General features: G+C 32.7%; 1 protein-coding gene across 2 annotated transcripts in view; it reads left to right on the top strand.

Moving 5' to 3' along the window:
* Window positions 1–15,807, top strand: part of LOC148276566 (uncharacterized) — an 80,293-nt gene extending 64,486 nt beyond the window's left edge. For both annotated transcript variants that reach the window (XM_088234074.1, XM_088234073.1), the window contains exons 5-10: window positions 7,286–7,410; window positions 9,257–9,363; window positions 11,125–11,280; window positions 12,034–12,205; window positions 13,201–13,350; window positions 14,742–15,807. In XM_088234074.1, the coding sequence (XP_088090200.1) occupies window positions 7,286–7,410; window positions 9,257–9,363; window positions 11,125–11,280; window positions 12,034–12,205; window positions 13,201–13,350; window positions 14,742–14,951 (920 nt within the window). In that variant the 3' untranslated portion in view covers window positions 14,952–15,807. The remainder of the gene's footprint in view (window positions 1–7,285; window positions 7,411–9,256; window positions 9,364–11,124; window positions 11,281–12,033; window positions 12,206–13,200; window positions 13,351–14,741) is intronic.
* Window positions 15,808–17,003: the final 1,196 nt, after the last annotated feature.

Raw genomic sequence — 17,003 nt, 5'->3', positions numbered from 1 at the left:
CGTAATACAAAAATAATAACATTAGGAATTCATTACATCACGCTAAAGCTCAAGTCATATAATCCTCGTAAAGTGTCTTTGTTCATTCACAGGTAATAATTACTATTTCTAAGACGATTACGAAATCGTAAAATGTCATGTATTATTCACCTTGCGATATTTTCACAAAATGTATAAAGATAATTGCAAAAGCGATGAATTTATTATACTAAATGTTATTAAATATTTGTAAATAACCACTTACCGACTTTTCTATGTCTACCAGTTTCGAGACGTGCCCAGACGTGACTTCGCCAGGACGCCAATTAAACAAATACGCAAACCCTCGAAACCATTAGACATAGGGAATACCGACTTCTGTGGTTATATATAAATATTTAATAACATTTAACAAAATGTTTAATCACAATGTCAATGTTTCAAACATAGAATTAAGAATAGTCCAGAAGGAGCGTAGAATCATATTTGAATACATCGGACTGTGTCTAATAATCGCGCGTTCGTGATGTCACCGCGTAATGTTGCACGATGGGAAAAATTACAATCATAACACAAATGTAAGGTAAAAAATAGCAATCTGTTAATTTCTCTAAAATTTTATGGTGCACGTGGAAATTTTGATTAACACAACAGAGTAGATAAGTAAAAGGTCATTTAATAAGAGTAATTGAATTAATGAACTTTGAACTTAAAATATAAAACAAATTTTATTTTACATAAAACGGATATTTTTATATCATGTTAAATAATATTTGATGTTTCAAAGATAATGTCGATCAAATGTCCACCACAAAGTTGTTTAATCCGAGGTCAAATTTTCATTAGTTCTCTCATTAGATGAGCAAAGTAGGGTAAAAAAAATTACTACCCTGGCAGCACTAACGAAATATCCATTTTGCCTCTTCGACAATCTGACAGATGGAAAAATAATTCAATTTTTAAGTAATGCATTTGCTACTTACACAATCATAAGCTAATTACATATGAAATGTGATTCCATCCTGTTTCTTTAAGATCTTAGCAGTATTTCTACACTTTAAAAGGACATAACACGGCATTGTTGAATTTAAATCAGGAGTTGCATACTGAGCGACGCGCGACGTCTACAAAGAAACTAGTGGGTTAAAACGTTAACTTACTCATTTATGAGTAGTTTAGCCGCCTTCTGTTTGATGTGCGTATGCAGTTTCTGGACTATTCTTAATTCTGTGGCTTCAAATATTAATAAGAATTTAATTTGATTTTACGTCATTAAATTATGCTTAAAGCCAGTAATCGCCAAGTGGACAACGTACTCGAGATGTATCGGCGTAAGTCTTAGATGGTTTCATCAGTGAAAGCTACTTTGTGAAAGTGTTCCTGCCCCAGATGGTGGTAGAGTCCGGGAACTACCGTCACTGTATAAAAACTTGCCTTCACAGTTTGTTATGACGTTATGACATATCCAGGCTCGTGAGTTTTATTAAATGTTATCGGTATAGATATTAACATAAGTTGTGTCTGTTTATTTCCAAATTAGTCAATAATGTTAAATAAAAATTATAATTTTAAATAAATTTATTTGTAATAAATCAAAATATACATTAAATAATGATATTTACAACCAAAATGGCCAAAATCTAAAAATCTTCATGTATCTTAATTTCGTTGAGCGAAAAGCGAAAGCAAAAAATCTATAGAAAATATTTTCCATTCCCAATTTAATAAACTGCCCGATAAACTCAAAAACGAAAAGTCGAATAGCAAATCTAAAAGTCTCGAAATTGTTTTTTTTTTACTTAAATCTTTTGAATAAAGATAGTTATTAGAGTAATTTATATAGATAGTGTATAATAGTGTGTTTTGTGTTTCTTACATTTTATTTATTTATTAAAAGATAACAACAGACATTTCAACAGGAAAATAAATATTACATTTACAAACAAACCAAAATTATAGGCCAATTATAGTTTTTTATACATTACGAAAAACAATGTCAAAAAAAGAAAAAAAAAAGCGTAAGTACATTGAAATATCCACTCCGCATCATTCCCCGCGTAAAAAAATAATAAAATATTACAGTAGAAATGAAATTATAAAAAATAAAAAAATTAAAGTTTTTTGTTTTCTTACTGCTTTGGATTGTATTAACTGATATTATGTAGGGTTCCAAATGGGTTTTTAACTCCTGGGAGTGTAATGTTTTATTCATGTAATATATGTTTTATAATCAATATAAAAATGTATTTTCTTTCATTATTTTACAACAAATTAGTCAATAATTGGAATCGGGTTGTGGTCTCGTATTGTGGCTAGTATTGCAGCTCACGGATCAGAGGTCAGATGTTCGAACCCTACTCTACCCCAACGTGGTTAAAAGTTTCTTGTAGTGAGTTATTTACAACTCGTTGAAAATGTCTCAAAAATAGAAATATTCGGGTAAATTATAATAACGCAAATACTTCTTTAAAAAAATAAAAATAAACAAAGTATCTTCACCGTTCACTGTGCAATTATCACGAGCAGCTTTAGAAGCTTTTTTTCCAGAATTGAATGTTACCAAAAAGAAGTGTCGGAAACGCTCACTTTAGTTTATGTGACAATCCATTTTGAAGGCTTGTAATTAAATAAAATAATATGTGCAAAGTAATTAATGCAAGGTCAGAAAATTTTGTTTCGAATGACATATTAACTTGACCTTTTATTTTTACTTTTGGTGTTCATTTTTAAATTTGGGAAAACAGATACAATACATATTAACAACACAAGGTATATACCATTAATTTTTACACCTTTCAATATTCAATTAATCATTTTCATTTCACTAGGCATTAAACTGATCATTTTCGTTTGTAATAAAACAATTTATTTATTTTATGTTTAACTCTACCAATAAAATACCAATTTATAACAGAATATTTGTAACAATATTTTGAGTTTGTCAAACATCGGCAAAATGAACAATTTTACACGGTGTGCAAAGTGGCCACTTATACCAGACAATAACAGGTCATGAGCCCTGTAAATGCCTAGACTTATATATTTCCTTCTTCGAAATATTATCCACTATTGTTATTTTTTAATCTTAGAATAATTGTAACCGATGAATACAATTTCTATGAATTTCGAATTTTTCAAACATAGTTTCGTTTTCCGCTGATTTCGGCAGTAGGTGTTTTTTTTTTTTATATTTGTAATATTTAACCTCAAGTTTGAATTAAGTTTAGCTCCTAAATGATTTTTTTTAAAGCAATCTATTAATCTGTCTTCATTGGAGAAACTTAGAACTTAGATGTACCTTATACGGATTCAAAAAATCCTTAATGCTATAAGTGATGTCCCATCTCTGTTGCAATCAATTTCTTTTCATGTTCCCAACCGTGCCACCAGAAGTCAAAATCTGGTATTTTTCAAATCTTCTAAGAGCATCTTTTGTTTTTAGGCCCCAATGTCCAGAATGTGTAGATTAGTCAATTTGCCACAAAACTTAGATATTTTTGGAATAAATCTTCCGGATTTTTGTAGATCTCTTCGCCACTAAAACAGTGTGGGATGAAGATAGATTGGCATGGTTTTGCTCCAAGTCCTATAATATGTTGATCGTGTTTGTGAATATATTGAATACCATTATTTTATTGCCTTTGTTTTTGCCAGATAGTTTTATGTTCTTTTTGTTCAGTTTCTTGTACACATTATTCTTCATTTAACTGTTGTAATTGACTTAGGTCATGTGTAGTCGATGTAGAACGACCCGGTCATACTGACAAGGTCGGAAACATTGAACTAGATACATGTTTCTTACACCTCGGTCAGTTGGTTCGCGAACGAAAAGAGCGCCGAACTAAAAATATCTTCGTGTCATTTGGATCTTCGTATATTATATAACTCTAGTTCATTTAGTTCATTCGTTTGCAACGATTGTGTCCATATTCCGTGTCACGATACGGATATGGTATGCGTAGTTAGTAGATAGGTTAAGTATGGGTAAATTATTTTAAGTTGAGGTCACGCATACATGTCATTTGCTATATCTATAAACATTTCCGAAGTTTACAAATAGTGTGTTTATTGAACACGTAGACCCAATTAACACGAATCGTTCAAATCCAAGCCGCACGATAAAACTAGGACGGATTGAGATTTATTGTACTATTTTGTATTTATTTGAAATGTATTCAGGGGCTACTTTTGTAAACACTTCTCCCCTATCATCGAAAAATACTGTATCCAATAATATTTATACATGTAAACAAATTACAACAGGGATGGAGAATACCTTAAATAAGGGATTATCGAAGTCTAGGCATTTACAGGGCTTATGACCTGTCATTGGCTGGTTTAAGTAACCACTTTATACACTGTGTAACATTCACCATTTTGCCTGTGTTTGAACATCCATATTTCTTCAATTCTTCCATTTATGGAAGAATTGAATCCATTTATGGAAGAATTGAAGAAATATGGATGTTCAAACACAGGCAAAATGGTTAATGTTACACAGTGTGTAAAGTGGCCACTTAAATCAGCCAATGACAGGTCATAAGCCCTGTAAATGCCTAGACTTCCATAATCCCTTATTTAAGGTATTCTCCATCCCTGTTGTAATTTGTTAATCTTAATGACTCCCGAAGGGGTGAAATCCAGTCTTTTGTCTACAAACATTTAGACAAACACAAATATTGTAATATAAACAAATATTCTATTTGAAAATAAACACTACTAAAAATATAGAAATAATTAATATTTTTTCCTACAAAACCAGAAATATTTTTTTAAAATTAAAATATCTATTATTTCTTCATAATTCCCTTTCCACATCTAATGGTGCATAGAATACTGCATTGGTACACCAATCGCAGCGAATCTCGATTTAAAAAATTACATGCAGGTTAGATGATCAGTCTTACGCTTCACTTGTCAGTTCAGGGACTTTGAAATGTTTTAGTGTAAAACATCTTTTTAGTTAAATATTTCATGTCAACCATGTCGGGAATCGAACCCGAGACCTCTTGCATGGTAGGCAAACGCGCTAATTACTGCGCCGTGAGGCTGACTATATATTATTTACTTAATCCAAAAATAATTTAATATAAATATTATCACAAGCACTATGAGGATGCTAGAATGTCAAACATTCATTCGCTTTGTAGCTGCAAGACAAGCTCGCACACATTCCGCGAAAGTGAACAGAAGAACTAAACGAACTACAGACCCGAAAGAAACGAAGAAACAAATTAAACGAAAGATACAAATGATACGAAGTTGCGAAAGATGCGGAGATATGATGACCTAAATGAGCCAAATAAGCAAAAGATACATTAGTTCAATTGAAGTACTTAAAAGATTCGGTTACTTTAAAGATACAGATTAAGTGACACGTATCTTTTCGGTGACAGGGTCTGACCCACCTGTTATAATTATAAGTATACAATACCCGTAATAACAGCATCATTTTTTTTTTTTTTTTTTATTAACATACACGGCATAATTGCCTTTTACAAATTTATAATATAAACATATAAGGTTTGATATTTTTTAAACTACATATTTGCACTCAAAACTAAGGAACAATAATCAAGCCTACAAATTATATAACATATGTTACAATTATGTTACAATAAGAGGTATTAATGATCACACTTCAATTAAACTTTCAGTGGCTTTTCCGTAGTTTTTGACATATATATATACAAATATACATAAATAACAAATATTTAACTCATGGTCCTTTAACACAAGATATTGCACGAACGTGATTCTCTTCTTTAAATTAAGTAAAGTATTTAAAAACATAAAATTAGCAATCTACAGAAGCTTCGCAATCACTTTCTTCAACGCTGTACGGGTATTGATTATTCAGTATTGGTCGGCCTCGTGGTGTAGTGGTCAGCGCGTTTGTCCACCATGTACCATGCAAAAAGGCACGGGCTCAATTCCCGGCATGGTTGACTTGGAATATTTATTTTTAAAAAGTAAACGTGTTTTTACACTAGAATATTCAACTGTCCCTGGACTGGCACCTGAAGCGTACGACTGTACGTCCTACCTTAATGTAAAAAAAAATAATCGAGATACCCTGCGATTATTGTACCAATGCAGTGCCCTATGCACTATTAGGTTTGGAAAGTCAATGATGGTGACGATGGGTAAAGAATTTTTTTTTAGAAGGGAATATGTTTCATCTTTTTACGTGTCTTCAACTGGTTTAAATGATCACAACACACAATTTTACTTTTGTTCAAGCATTCATTTTTAGATACTTTTTTTTGTCAAACTGATTATGTAAATATATAAATATACTGCAGATGCCTCCTGAGAGCCTTAACCACGCTGGCCGACTTTACAAGGCATCAGGTTCTCGACGTCCTGGACGTCCACTGCTGACTGTTCGTCGGCAGTTCATGTCAGAACTTCGGGACGAGAACCTGACTTGGGAGGACGCAAAGGAGTTGGCAGCCGATAGAGATGCACGGTGGCTCTTTGTGGATACCATATGCTCCAACTAGGGAGCGGACATGGAATGATGATATTTTTTTAAACTTTCGTATTGTATTTATTGGCATGGAAACAAATGCATGCTAGTTTTTACAATTGCCAACCCTCATCAATTGATTATTAATCGCTGAAATCTTTATTTGGGTAGGTGGGTGATATTTTACCCCGTAAATAGATCGACTGTCATAAAAAATTCATCATTCCCCTTCCGCACCTAATGGTGCATAGGACACTGCATTGGCACACCAATCGCAGCGTATCTTGATTTTTTTTTTTTACATGAAGGTAAGATGATAACCTTTACGCGTCAGGTACCAGTCCAGGGACTATGAAATATTTCTAGTGTAAAAACACCCTTTTAAATAAATATTTCATATCAACCATGTCGGGAATCGAACCCGAGACCTCTGGCGTGGTAGGCAAACGCGCTGACCATTACACCACGAGGCCGACATATTTTTTTTATTATTAAGAAGCCAAAACTGTCTCTGCAGTAACTCGGCGGATAGGATGGGGCGGGGTTCTGATGGGACAGTTTTTTTTCGCAATTGAGGAAGTTTTTAAGTCATGAAAAATTATATGTAATACAGATCTTAAAGATTTGTTGAAGCTTATTGAAAATATGAAAGAAACACCTTTGCCTACCTATCATTTATGAAGATGCCAACAGTCGACCTAAATACTATGTATGTACGAGTACATAAAGTTTTTACTATTTGTTAATTTTTCATTTGACCAGCGTATTTGTAATAGCAAGATTATATCTGTTTCTTGTTTATGTTTATATTTGCGCTTTTTTTCATGACCCCAGGACGTTACAGCAACTCCAGACCATCATTTGGAAGGAATAAAGCTTCTAGCAGCACCAGCGGACCAGAAATTAAAGAAGAGAAACTTACTAAAACAGATGCTGCTCCAGTCCAAAGTCTGGCTAAGGTAAAAACACAAAAATAGTTTAAATTTTCTCCCGAATATCTTAACCGTGTATGGATGTGTGCACGTGAAATGATTTGAGGTTAAATGAGAAAAATGGATTAAAATTAAAGTTTATTTATTGAGTAGATACACACGAGTTACATCCTTATATTTTTGTACAGAAGGCATTTACAATAGCGAACACTGGACGGAGAGCTGTGGGGAGCGGCACGAAATGTCAAGACGAAATTTACTATGTTCTTCCGGTGGACGACGTTTAATATCTTGTCCAATCTGACAATGCAGCGGATTTCGCGTTGCAGATCAAAGCGGTGTTCGGTTTTGCTAACCACGCGGATTTTGGTGTTGCTCTCCATAAGCGTATAGCGAATTTGTTCTAAAGTAAATAAAACAATATTGTTAAAAATTGACCACAATAACATAATTATACACATCTCTGTCAAAAATATTCAGAAATAAGTTAGCTAATCAAAACCACACGTTTGAAAAAAATCCACAGATTTCGTAGAACACTTAAGGTGTAAAGACAAACGAACGGTGACGTCACAAATAAAAGCAAAAGCGGGGATTTCAAAACAAAAAAAAATCAAAATCATGGTGGCAATATAACGCGAATTCAGAAATATTTTTTGTGGGTTAGTTTAACAGTAAATTATTACATTAATCTAGGCATGCAAGAACATCGAAATTCTTCATTATTTAAATCATGATTCTAAGCATTGAAAATATAAATCTAATAACTATTACTCAACGGCAAAGTCAATTAGTGTATAATAAAATATGATAATGACGTTATTAGCATTATTCGAAGAGTTATGGGATATCTTATTATGTAGAACTCGATGATTTCACACTTTTACTTTCTTTTGTACCCGTACACGGACTAGAAAACTGCTCAAGAAATTGGTCAGATATCTGATCAAAAAAGTTATCGACCTCGTGGAGTAGTAGTCAGCGCGTTTCAAGAGGTATCGGGTTCGATTCCGAAAATATTTCATAGTCCCTGGACTGGTACCTGAAACGTGATACTGATCATCTTACCTTCATGGAGCAAAAAATATCAAGATACACTGCGATTGGTGAACCAATGCAGTGCCCTATGCCCCACTAAGTGTGGATAGAGAACGATGATGATGATGACCTCTCGCATACGGATATGCGTTATGCGCACAATATGCACGCGCAAATTCTGAATCAGAAAATAAATTAATTCTAAAGTCAGTAATGCAGTGGATTCTTATAAGAATCAGTCGTCTCCAATATTGTGACGGCGGCATGTCCGATATTTGTGTACGCGCGCAGAAACTGAGTGAAACATTTGATAATAACTACGACGTTTTTCGCATTCAAGATTGCATCTAATAAATGAATTTCACGTTATACGACGCAACATTTTCTTTGGCCGTGTGTGATAAATTAAATGACCTGTGGCATGGAATTCTCTCCCAGCAGAAGTGCGAAACTGTGAGTGAAACGATGTTTCGGAAAAAACTTGAAACCCGCATGTTCTCTAAACCATTTTAATAAATCTCTAAATGTGTAAAATAATATAATTATCAAACGAGGTACGAGAATAACTATTTCATTTTTTTTACCACTTCCTGATCTAACTACTCAGTTTTGTAAAGTTGTTGAAGTTGACACATTTTTTTTTAAATCCAAAATCATTTGCATTTTTAAAGAATTCCATAAATCATCACTTTACATACTTTGACGTTTGCCATTCTGCTTTATTCGAACTTTTCACATTTCTACGATTCTCGAAAGTTGCATAGAATCAAGCCAAGTATTATGTTTGTACTTGTGTAAATAATAACAGTAATGTATTCTTTATCTGATATTTTAGCCATCCTTGTCCCGCAACCGATTTAGTGGTCGATCTCGTCCAACTACATCTACCACTGCCTCATCGGCCGATGAAATCTCGTCTACAACAGAATCTGTAGGATCAAGGTAACAAAACTATAATCTGAGATACTTAAACTATAATAAGTGGTAAAAATTATGTACAGTAGAACACCCGAGTCTAAGGTAACAAAAATATGGGGACAAAACTAGAAGGTATCCTAACATTAACAAAAATATAGATAAAAAATCTAAGGTAACAAAACTATAATATCACTTTCAGTGCTGAAAAACAGCGTGCATTCGTTATATTTAGTAACATATTTTGATTTGTGTTACCCAGTAGGACTTTAAAAAAATTAATTAAAACGGGTTTATTTTGCACACATTTATGTTACATTCAAATACCTTTTAACATTTCAAAATATTAAGGAGATTTTTTTATCATTTAAAGATTTTCCATGTTAAAAATTACGGAAAAACGCAATTTAATGTTTGTTCTCCAAAGTAGAAGAACAGGGAATCTTCAGTTTTTAATCAAGCGTTGTGAGTGTGGAACCCTCTTTTTTTACATTCTGGATCAACGAGGTGATCTACAATCAATTTGTAGTCACAAAGTTGTTTTACCGGCAGGACGTCACATAATTTAAAAAAAATAAAAAATAATAATAATAATTATATATATATATGTATATAAAGCTTCGCCCATATGTTTTGCCTCACGGACTACGCTATTTGGTACCATCCCCTTAACTATCTCACCTGAATGTCATACATTTTACCCAGATACGACTGGAATCTACTATGTATTGACATAATACCATTTTGTCGGTTTTGATTATTATATCTCGTTCTTTTTTTAATATTTTGTGATTTATGTTTATATTTCTGTATGTATAAAAAAATGTTCATTGAAAATTACATTTGTTTACAAATTCATGCATTTATTATGGTTTTTAGGCTTTGCCCGTGTTAAGCTATAATAATTAACAAGAAGAAAAAATACATAGTAGGTACTGCAAATGGTAACAGTACGGTATCTTATACAATAAATTAAATTATAATATCATGTGATACAATAGAACAACAATACACAAAAGTAAAATATAAATAATAATAAATATAAAAATAAAACAATAAAAAATATAGAACAACAATAATAAAAAAAACATTTACAAATAATTAAATGAAAATTTTACATTTTGTTACAGGCATAATCAAATACACAAAATAATATAATCATTGAAATCAATAGACAATAACACAAAAACTTTATTAATATGCTAATTGAGATATGGTTTTTAAAGTAATAAATAGTCATTATTAGTATTTATTTACTTACAATTTTTTTTGTTTCCATTTGTTCCATTTTTTATTTCACAATATATCACTTTTTTCATGAAAACAAAAAATCCCACATAGGCATGGCCCGTGCGTGGGTATACTAAATCTAAAATACATTATTTATATGGATTATTTTGGCATCATTCAATAAAAATGTTCTTTAAAAAATCCGGCATGAAATTCCTAGCTAGTCGGGACCTGAAAAAAAGAACCTCTGAACGATGCAAAATACTGTGTAAGAAATAAATAAATAATACAAAACTAATATAAATAATAATCGATCGGAACATTGAATGCCAGCCACTTGTACCAGTAACAATGATGCATCAATTAAGCTATTTAGTAAATTAAACATAAATATGGAGTCAATATTGGAGTCTACGTTTTTGTAGACTTGAGATTTTCAACATTGACTTTATTTCTCCGTAAATATCTAATAAATCTAATAATTTAACCATAATTATAATCTACTATTTATAATCTTACATAAATAAATAAAATAAAATGTATTTTTTTCAAAAATAGGATTCGTCGTCCAGGATTGAAGCCTAGAAGCCGCCGCCCTCTTCCTGGAGCCAGTACATCCACTTCCCCCTCAGCTGACCCAGTGCCTTCCGAATCCAGCCCTGACAGCGCTTCATCAATAGATTCCTCGTCCACAACAGCACGATCACTTTTAGGGTAAGAAAAAAAAATGCATTTTGGCTCTTTCACTTTTTAGAATAAGTTTTTATTTAAATAATGAAGAAAATGTGGAAGTCGGAACTAGTCATATTGTGTAAACGGATTAAAGCCGATCCTGGGCCCCGATTACAATGTGATCTTCAATTTTATCAGCGAAGTAAAATTAACCGACAATATTTTGAGTTTGTCCAATTTTTTGTAGACAAGGACTGGATTCAACTCCCTGGGGAGCTGTTTATATGAACATATTACAACAGAGATAAAGAACATTCAAGAGAAGGTAATATTGAAGTCTAGACATCTAATAAAATATGGTGAATGTTACACAGTGTTTAAAGTGGTCACTTAAACCATCCATTGACAGGTCATAAGCCCTGTAGATGCCTAGACTACCTTCTCTTAAATGTTCTTCATCGCTGTTGTAATACGTTAAAAGTAAATATATGTATATTTATAAATAACATCAACCCCGATGGCCGCTGTTATGTGATCCGAAACATCATAAAAGAGTAAACGACACACGGCATAATAACTCAGAAATACTCGTTGTGCACTTTTTTTTACAATAATTAAGGTACATTTATTACAGTTAAGTCGATATTATATTTTTTACTTTGTTCCTCTCCAATAAATATACTGACACTAAATTCTTATTAAAATATTATAATTGGAATTTTGCTATTTTGAAGAATTCAATAAATTAGGTTTTCAAATATATTACTGTATTTATTTTTTATGTATATTTTTTAGGCGCCGGGCAGGAGGGAATGTGCGACCTCTTCGGCCTAACCCTCGGCTGGCACTGGGAGGACGCCTAGGTTCATCTACCACCAGCAGTACCACTGAGGCTTCTAGCGCTCAGCCGGACTCCAGTCCCGATGTGTCCTCTAGCGCGGAACAGTCTGACGCCACAACTCAACAAGTATTTACTATCTGAATTATGTATTTACGTTTTTTCCACAAATGTATTATTTGTATTTAAGTTATTTTATAAAACACATATTATGTGTATTGATGCTTATATTATATTATGATTATTTTGCTTACAGCCGAGAGCTTTCTCAAGTAAGCAAAATCTCTCAACTGACAAAAATTAATTCAAAATTCCATTTCTACGCCTAATGGTGCATATATTTAAATCCCCTGTTACATAAAAGTAAGGTGATCAGTCTTAAGCTTCGGTTGTCAGTCCAGGAACAACGAAATATTGCAATTCAAACAAACTGTAAAATCAATATTTCACATCCACCTTGCCAGGAATCGAACCCAGGACCTGAAGAATGGTAGACAAACGTGCCAACCACTTAAAAACGAAGTGAATATATGAGGGCATTGGAAGCAAAAATAGCAACCTCCAAAAAAAATTTTTTTTGGTTATGATACTCGTATCATTCTGTAGTTTATCAACCATATATTTATAAAAGTCGTGAGTTGAGTTGCAAATGTAGTTTAAAATCATTCTTCTGATGGTTTGAAAATAGTGTTTGCAAGCAACAGCAATATCCATCAGCCATTTTATTCGACCAATGACAGGCTTGAGATTTAAATTTTCAAAATGGCCGTTCTATACAAATATTAAGAAAGTTATTTGAATTCGTGTTTCTATGAAAGCTAATTTATTAGTATCTTAAAGTTTAAGTTTAGTGAAAATAACATTTCTAACACGAAGACGTGTCTTTGGTATTAGTGTAGCAGTTTTTGTTATTTTTTTTCGAAAACACCAAAACGGGGGCTTGCTATCTTTGCTTCCAATGCCCTTTTATCTCCACTCGATTTAATTATTAAGGATTTTTACCTGAGAGCAGCTAGCGACCTTCCGGGGTTTTGGTTCTGCTTCATACACAAAACTGTATTATTCATCCATCTGAATAAAAATATTAAAATGTAGTACGAATAACTTTTTTTGTGTTTGTTTAGCCCGGAGATGCCACAGTGGCGAACCCCCTCTCCCGGTTGAGAGGTAGACCACGCCTCCAAGTAGCCGCAGCACGCCCTAAAGTGGCAGCACCTCCAGCACCGCGACGGCCTAGCCCACTTCTTGCGAGGAGGCAGCAGTTACACCCTGAGGTATTTCGTAAATCCATATCTTCTTACACTTCTCCGCGCCCGGGCCAGTGCCTTTAAATCATCAACAACATTCCCTTCCTGCACCTGACGTGCATAGGGCACTGGATCCGCGCACCGATCGAAGCATATCTTTATCATTTTTGTTACATGAAGGTAAGATGATCAGTCTTACGCTTCAGGTGCCAGTCCGGGGACTATGAAATATTTTAGTGTAAAAAATCAACCAGGTCTTGAATCGAACTCAAGATCATGTAGCGTGGTAGGCTTGATAGGCAAACGCGCTGACCTTCAATTGAACGTAGTTATGCAAACAGCAACAATTTTGAAAAAAAATGATACAACAATTTTGAAAAAAAAAAATATTGGTATTAGATATCCGGTGAATTAATGTCAATTCTATGTTCTGCTAAAAACAGCCAGGCCGCTTTCATAAAAAATATGTAATAATTACCTTCTGAAAATAGAGTCGATCTCAAAAACGGCATTTCTTAATTTGCAGAAAACACCCACAGCTCTATAAAATTCTTAAAATACTTACTTTAAAACTAGGTACCACAGTCAAATACTTAATGAGATACTTGTTTGAAATATTTAAAAAAACGAAGGTATCAATTGTTTATCATTTGTCAAAGTCAAAAACATTCCAACTGTTTTGTAGACAGAGATAATGTAGAACTAACTTGTTTGTAGATTTATTTATTCACTCTTTTCACAAACGTGCTATGATCTCAGTTTTACTTTTCTATGGCTGGGATTTATGTTTAACTACGTTCAATCGATCTTATAAATACCATGGATTTGGATATTTAAATACCAATTCCAGCCATTGGTACTCCAACTGTAGAATACATGTTTTGGTCGGTGCTCCGTAAGTTTAAACATACCTTCTAAAAACCTGAGTCAGAATCATTTATTCCACAAAAACAAATTCGCCCTTTTTTTACTATTCTATGCAGAATTCCTTTGGCTTGCCAACACAAATCCTAGTCTTGATCATTTTTATGAGGATTGTTTTCCTTTGTGCTACTGTTAAATGAAATTCAAATATTATCGTCTTTCTTTTTTTATCATATAGTCAAATCATAACAATTACTTGGTTTTTTAAACGGATTTTTCCTTTTTTAAATATTTTTTACTTTGCAAATAAAAATATAATTTTGGCTCAAATGTTTTTTTGTTTTTCCTGTGATTATGAACAGAGATAATGTAGAACTATAAATTACTGATTATATATTGCCTGTATAGCATGTCAATTTATTATTTTTATGTAAATAATTTACGTTTATATTAAAACCATGCTAATATTTTTTTTAATCGTAGTATGTAACTCTGTCTTGTGAAAAAATTCACTTATTAAAAATAAATGTTGGTAAAAATATTATTTTTTGCAGTCTGCAGAAGTATCGTCTTCTACAGAGGGTCAGTCCATAACGGAACCTTCCGAAGATGCTGGAGCAACTGAAAAGGTGAGCTCAGGATCTGCAGAAGATAGTCAAGAGGTAGTTCCCAGCGAGGAGCCTGCTACAGAAGCCCCGCGGGGTCTCTCATCTCTCTTGGCAGGAAGAAGACGAATCAATAGAAAACCAGGAACCATCCTTTAAATTGGAATCAATTTAACATCAGCAGAAAATATCCTGCATGTATATACGTATAACATTATGTATAACTACTAAAAAAGCATTGTCATATGTAGAGACATACTTTTTGATAAGTAAACATTGCATTTCTTTCAAATTTAAGACTTTAGCTGATGCAATCATCATTTTACTATCTCCCATTTAATAAACTTTTATTTTAATTTCATTCCTAGAGATACATAATAATTAAACATAACTGTATACCTACCCACTGTCTTTTGACAAAAAGCTATAAAATTTATTTTTCAGTGTTATTTATAACAGCATTTAAATTTTCCCATGGTAAAATTAGTCCAACTTCTAATTGCAATCCTAAAATTCAAATGTGTTTCAAACTGAAATCTTAGTTTATTTAGTTAATTACCCACATATTTTCAAGTATTTTCTTTAATAATAGTGTCATATTTTTCACCTAAAAATGATTGGTTTATTTGCGCACCAGAAATAAAAATCTTATTTATTTGAGCTACTAACAGGACGTGTTTTTAAAACCTTGAATATAACAGAATACCTATGAATGCATGACTGGGTTATAAATATGCCAAGGGATTAAAGGAATGGATGAGAAAATAAAGTAATAAAATTGCGTTTATACTTCGAATAAATGTGAAGTGGATTTGGGATGAAAATCAAAAGTGGCCTGTGAGGTTTTTCATGGTTTTCGAAATGTACTTAGCTGTATTTTTGTGAAAATATTATATATTTGAAGTAATTTAAGTAAGTGAGATTAAAAATTGTTTTACATCAATGTAATATTATTGATTTGTAAATACATATTTATCAATCATAATTTTAGATTTATATAATAAAATCAATAAAATAAGAAGTTTTTTACTAACTATGATATTATTTATGCACATCCAAATATACCTCCTACACAATATTATGTAATTGCTTACACAGGGCTGAAAAAATCCAACAATACTCAAAACATTATTTCCTCTGCTCTCTACACCTAGAACAGTCCAATCGAATAACGTTCGCATGCCTCTGAGAAAAGAAAGAAAAGGATCACTAAAACTCGACAAAACTAGGAAAATAATAAAAAGAAAATAAAAAAGACAAATCTACGGTTTTAAAAAGAATTTCACCTACTTCACAAAAATTGATAGCTAGAAGAATCGATGAAAAGTGGATGTTTAAACTAGACATGGTGAATTTTATGCAGTGTGTAAAGTGATCACTTAAACCAACTTATTACGCGTATTGAGCTCCGTGAATGCACGGGCTTTAAAAAAATATCTACATATATGTTGTGAAATCTATTATTAATTTGGATACTCCAGTTCTTGTCTACAAACATTATATTATACCAAAAATGCTATTGGTTAGTATTTGTTTTCCTCTTGCTGCTGTTTTTTTTTCTTCCGATTTTAATTTTGTTATTATATTACTAATAACTATTAGTGAAGAATGTTCAGAAAGGAAGTTAACTCTAGAATTTCAAATACAAAATTTAATTTTAACTAACAATATTTTTAGTATATTCAAATGGCTGAATTTCATAGGTCATAAGCCCCGTAAATGCCTAGGCTTCCATATTGTCTTCTTAAAAATGTTTTCCTTTTCCTTTTATATCGTTTATTCCCCAGGTGTTTTTATTTTCGGCGAAGGACTGATGGCTATTTTACTATTGGTCATAATTATTTCGACCATGTGTGTTCAGACTAATGATGTGCCGCGGAAAAATTACCGAAAGCGTAACTTGCCGGAGCTGGAAAATTCCCGAAACATTCTCACTAGACTAGTCACATTCCCGAAACACTGGAACATAAAATTATTACTAGCAGGCAACAAAAATAAGTCTCACAGAATAATGCTACCGAAACCTCAGAAAATTTAAAGATATAATACATAAAATATCCCGGTGGCCTCCGTGGTGTAGCGGTTAAGACGCATGACTCACGCACAGTAGGTTTGGATTCGATTCCCGGTAAAAACACAAAAATTTCATGTGATTTTTCTCAATTCTGAGTGTCCTGTACTGTAGTGCAAAAAAATCTATCGATCTACTAA

Source organism: Micrasema longulum, unplaced genomic scaffold, assembly GCF_059751315.1.
Source record: "Micrasema longulum isolate JH-2025_06_02 unplaced genomic scaffold, ASM5975131v1 h1tg001192l, whole genome shotgun sequence".
In the NCBI taxonomy this organism is placed as follows: domain Eukaryota; kingdom Metazoa; phylum Arthropoda; class Insecta; order Trichoptera; family Brachycentridae; genus Micrasema; species Micrasema longulum.
This window is presented reverse-complemented; position numbering and strand designations above follow the sequence as displayed.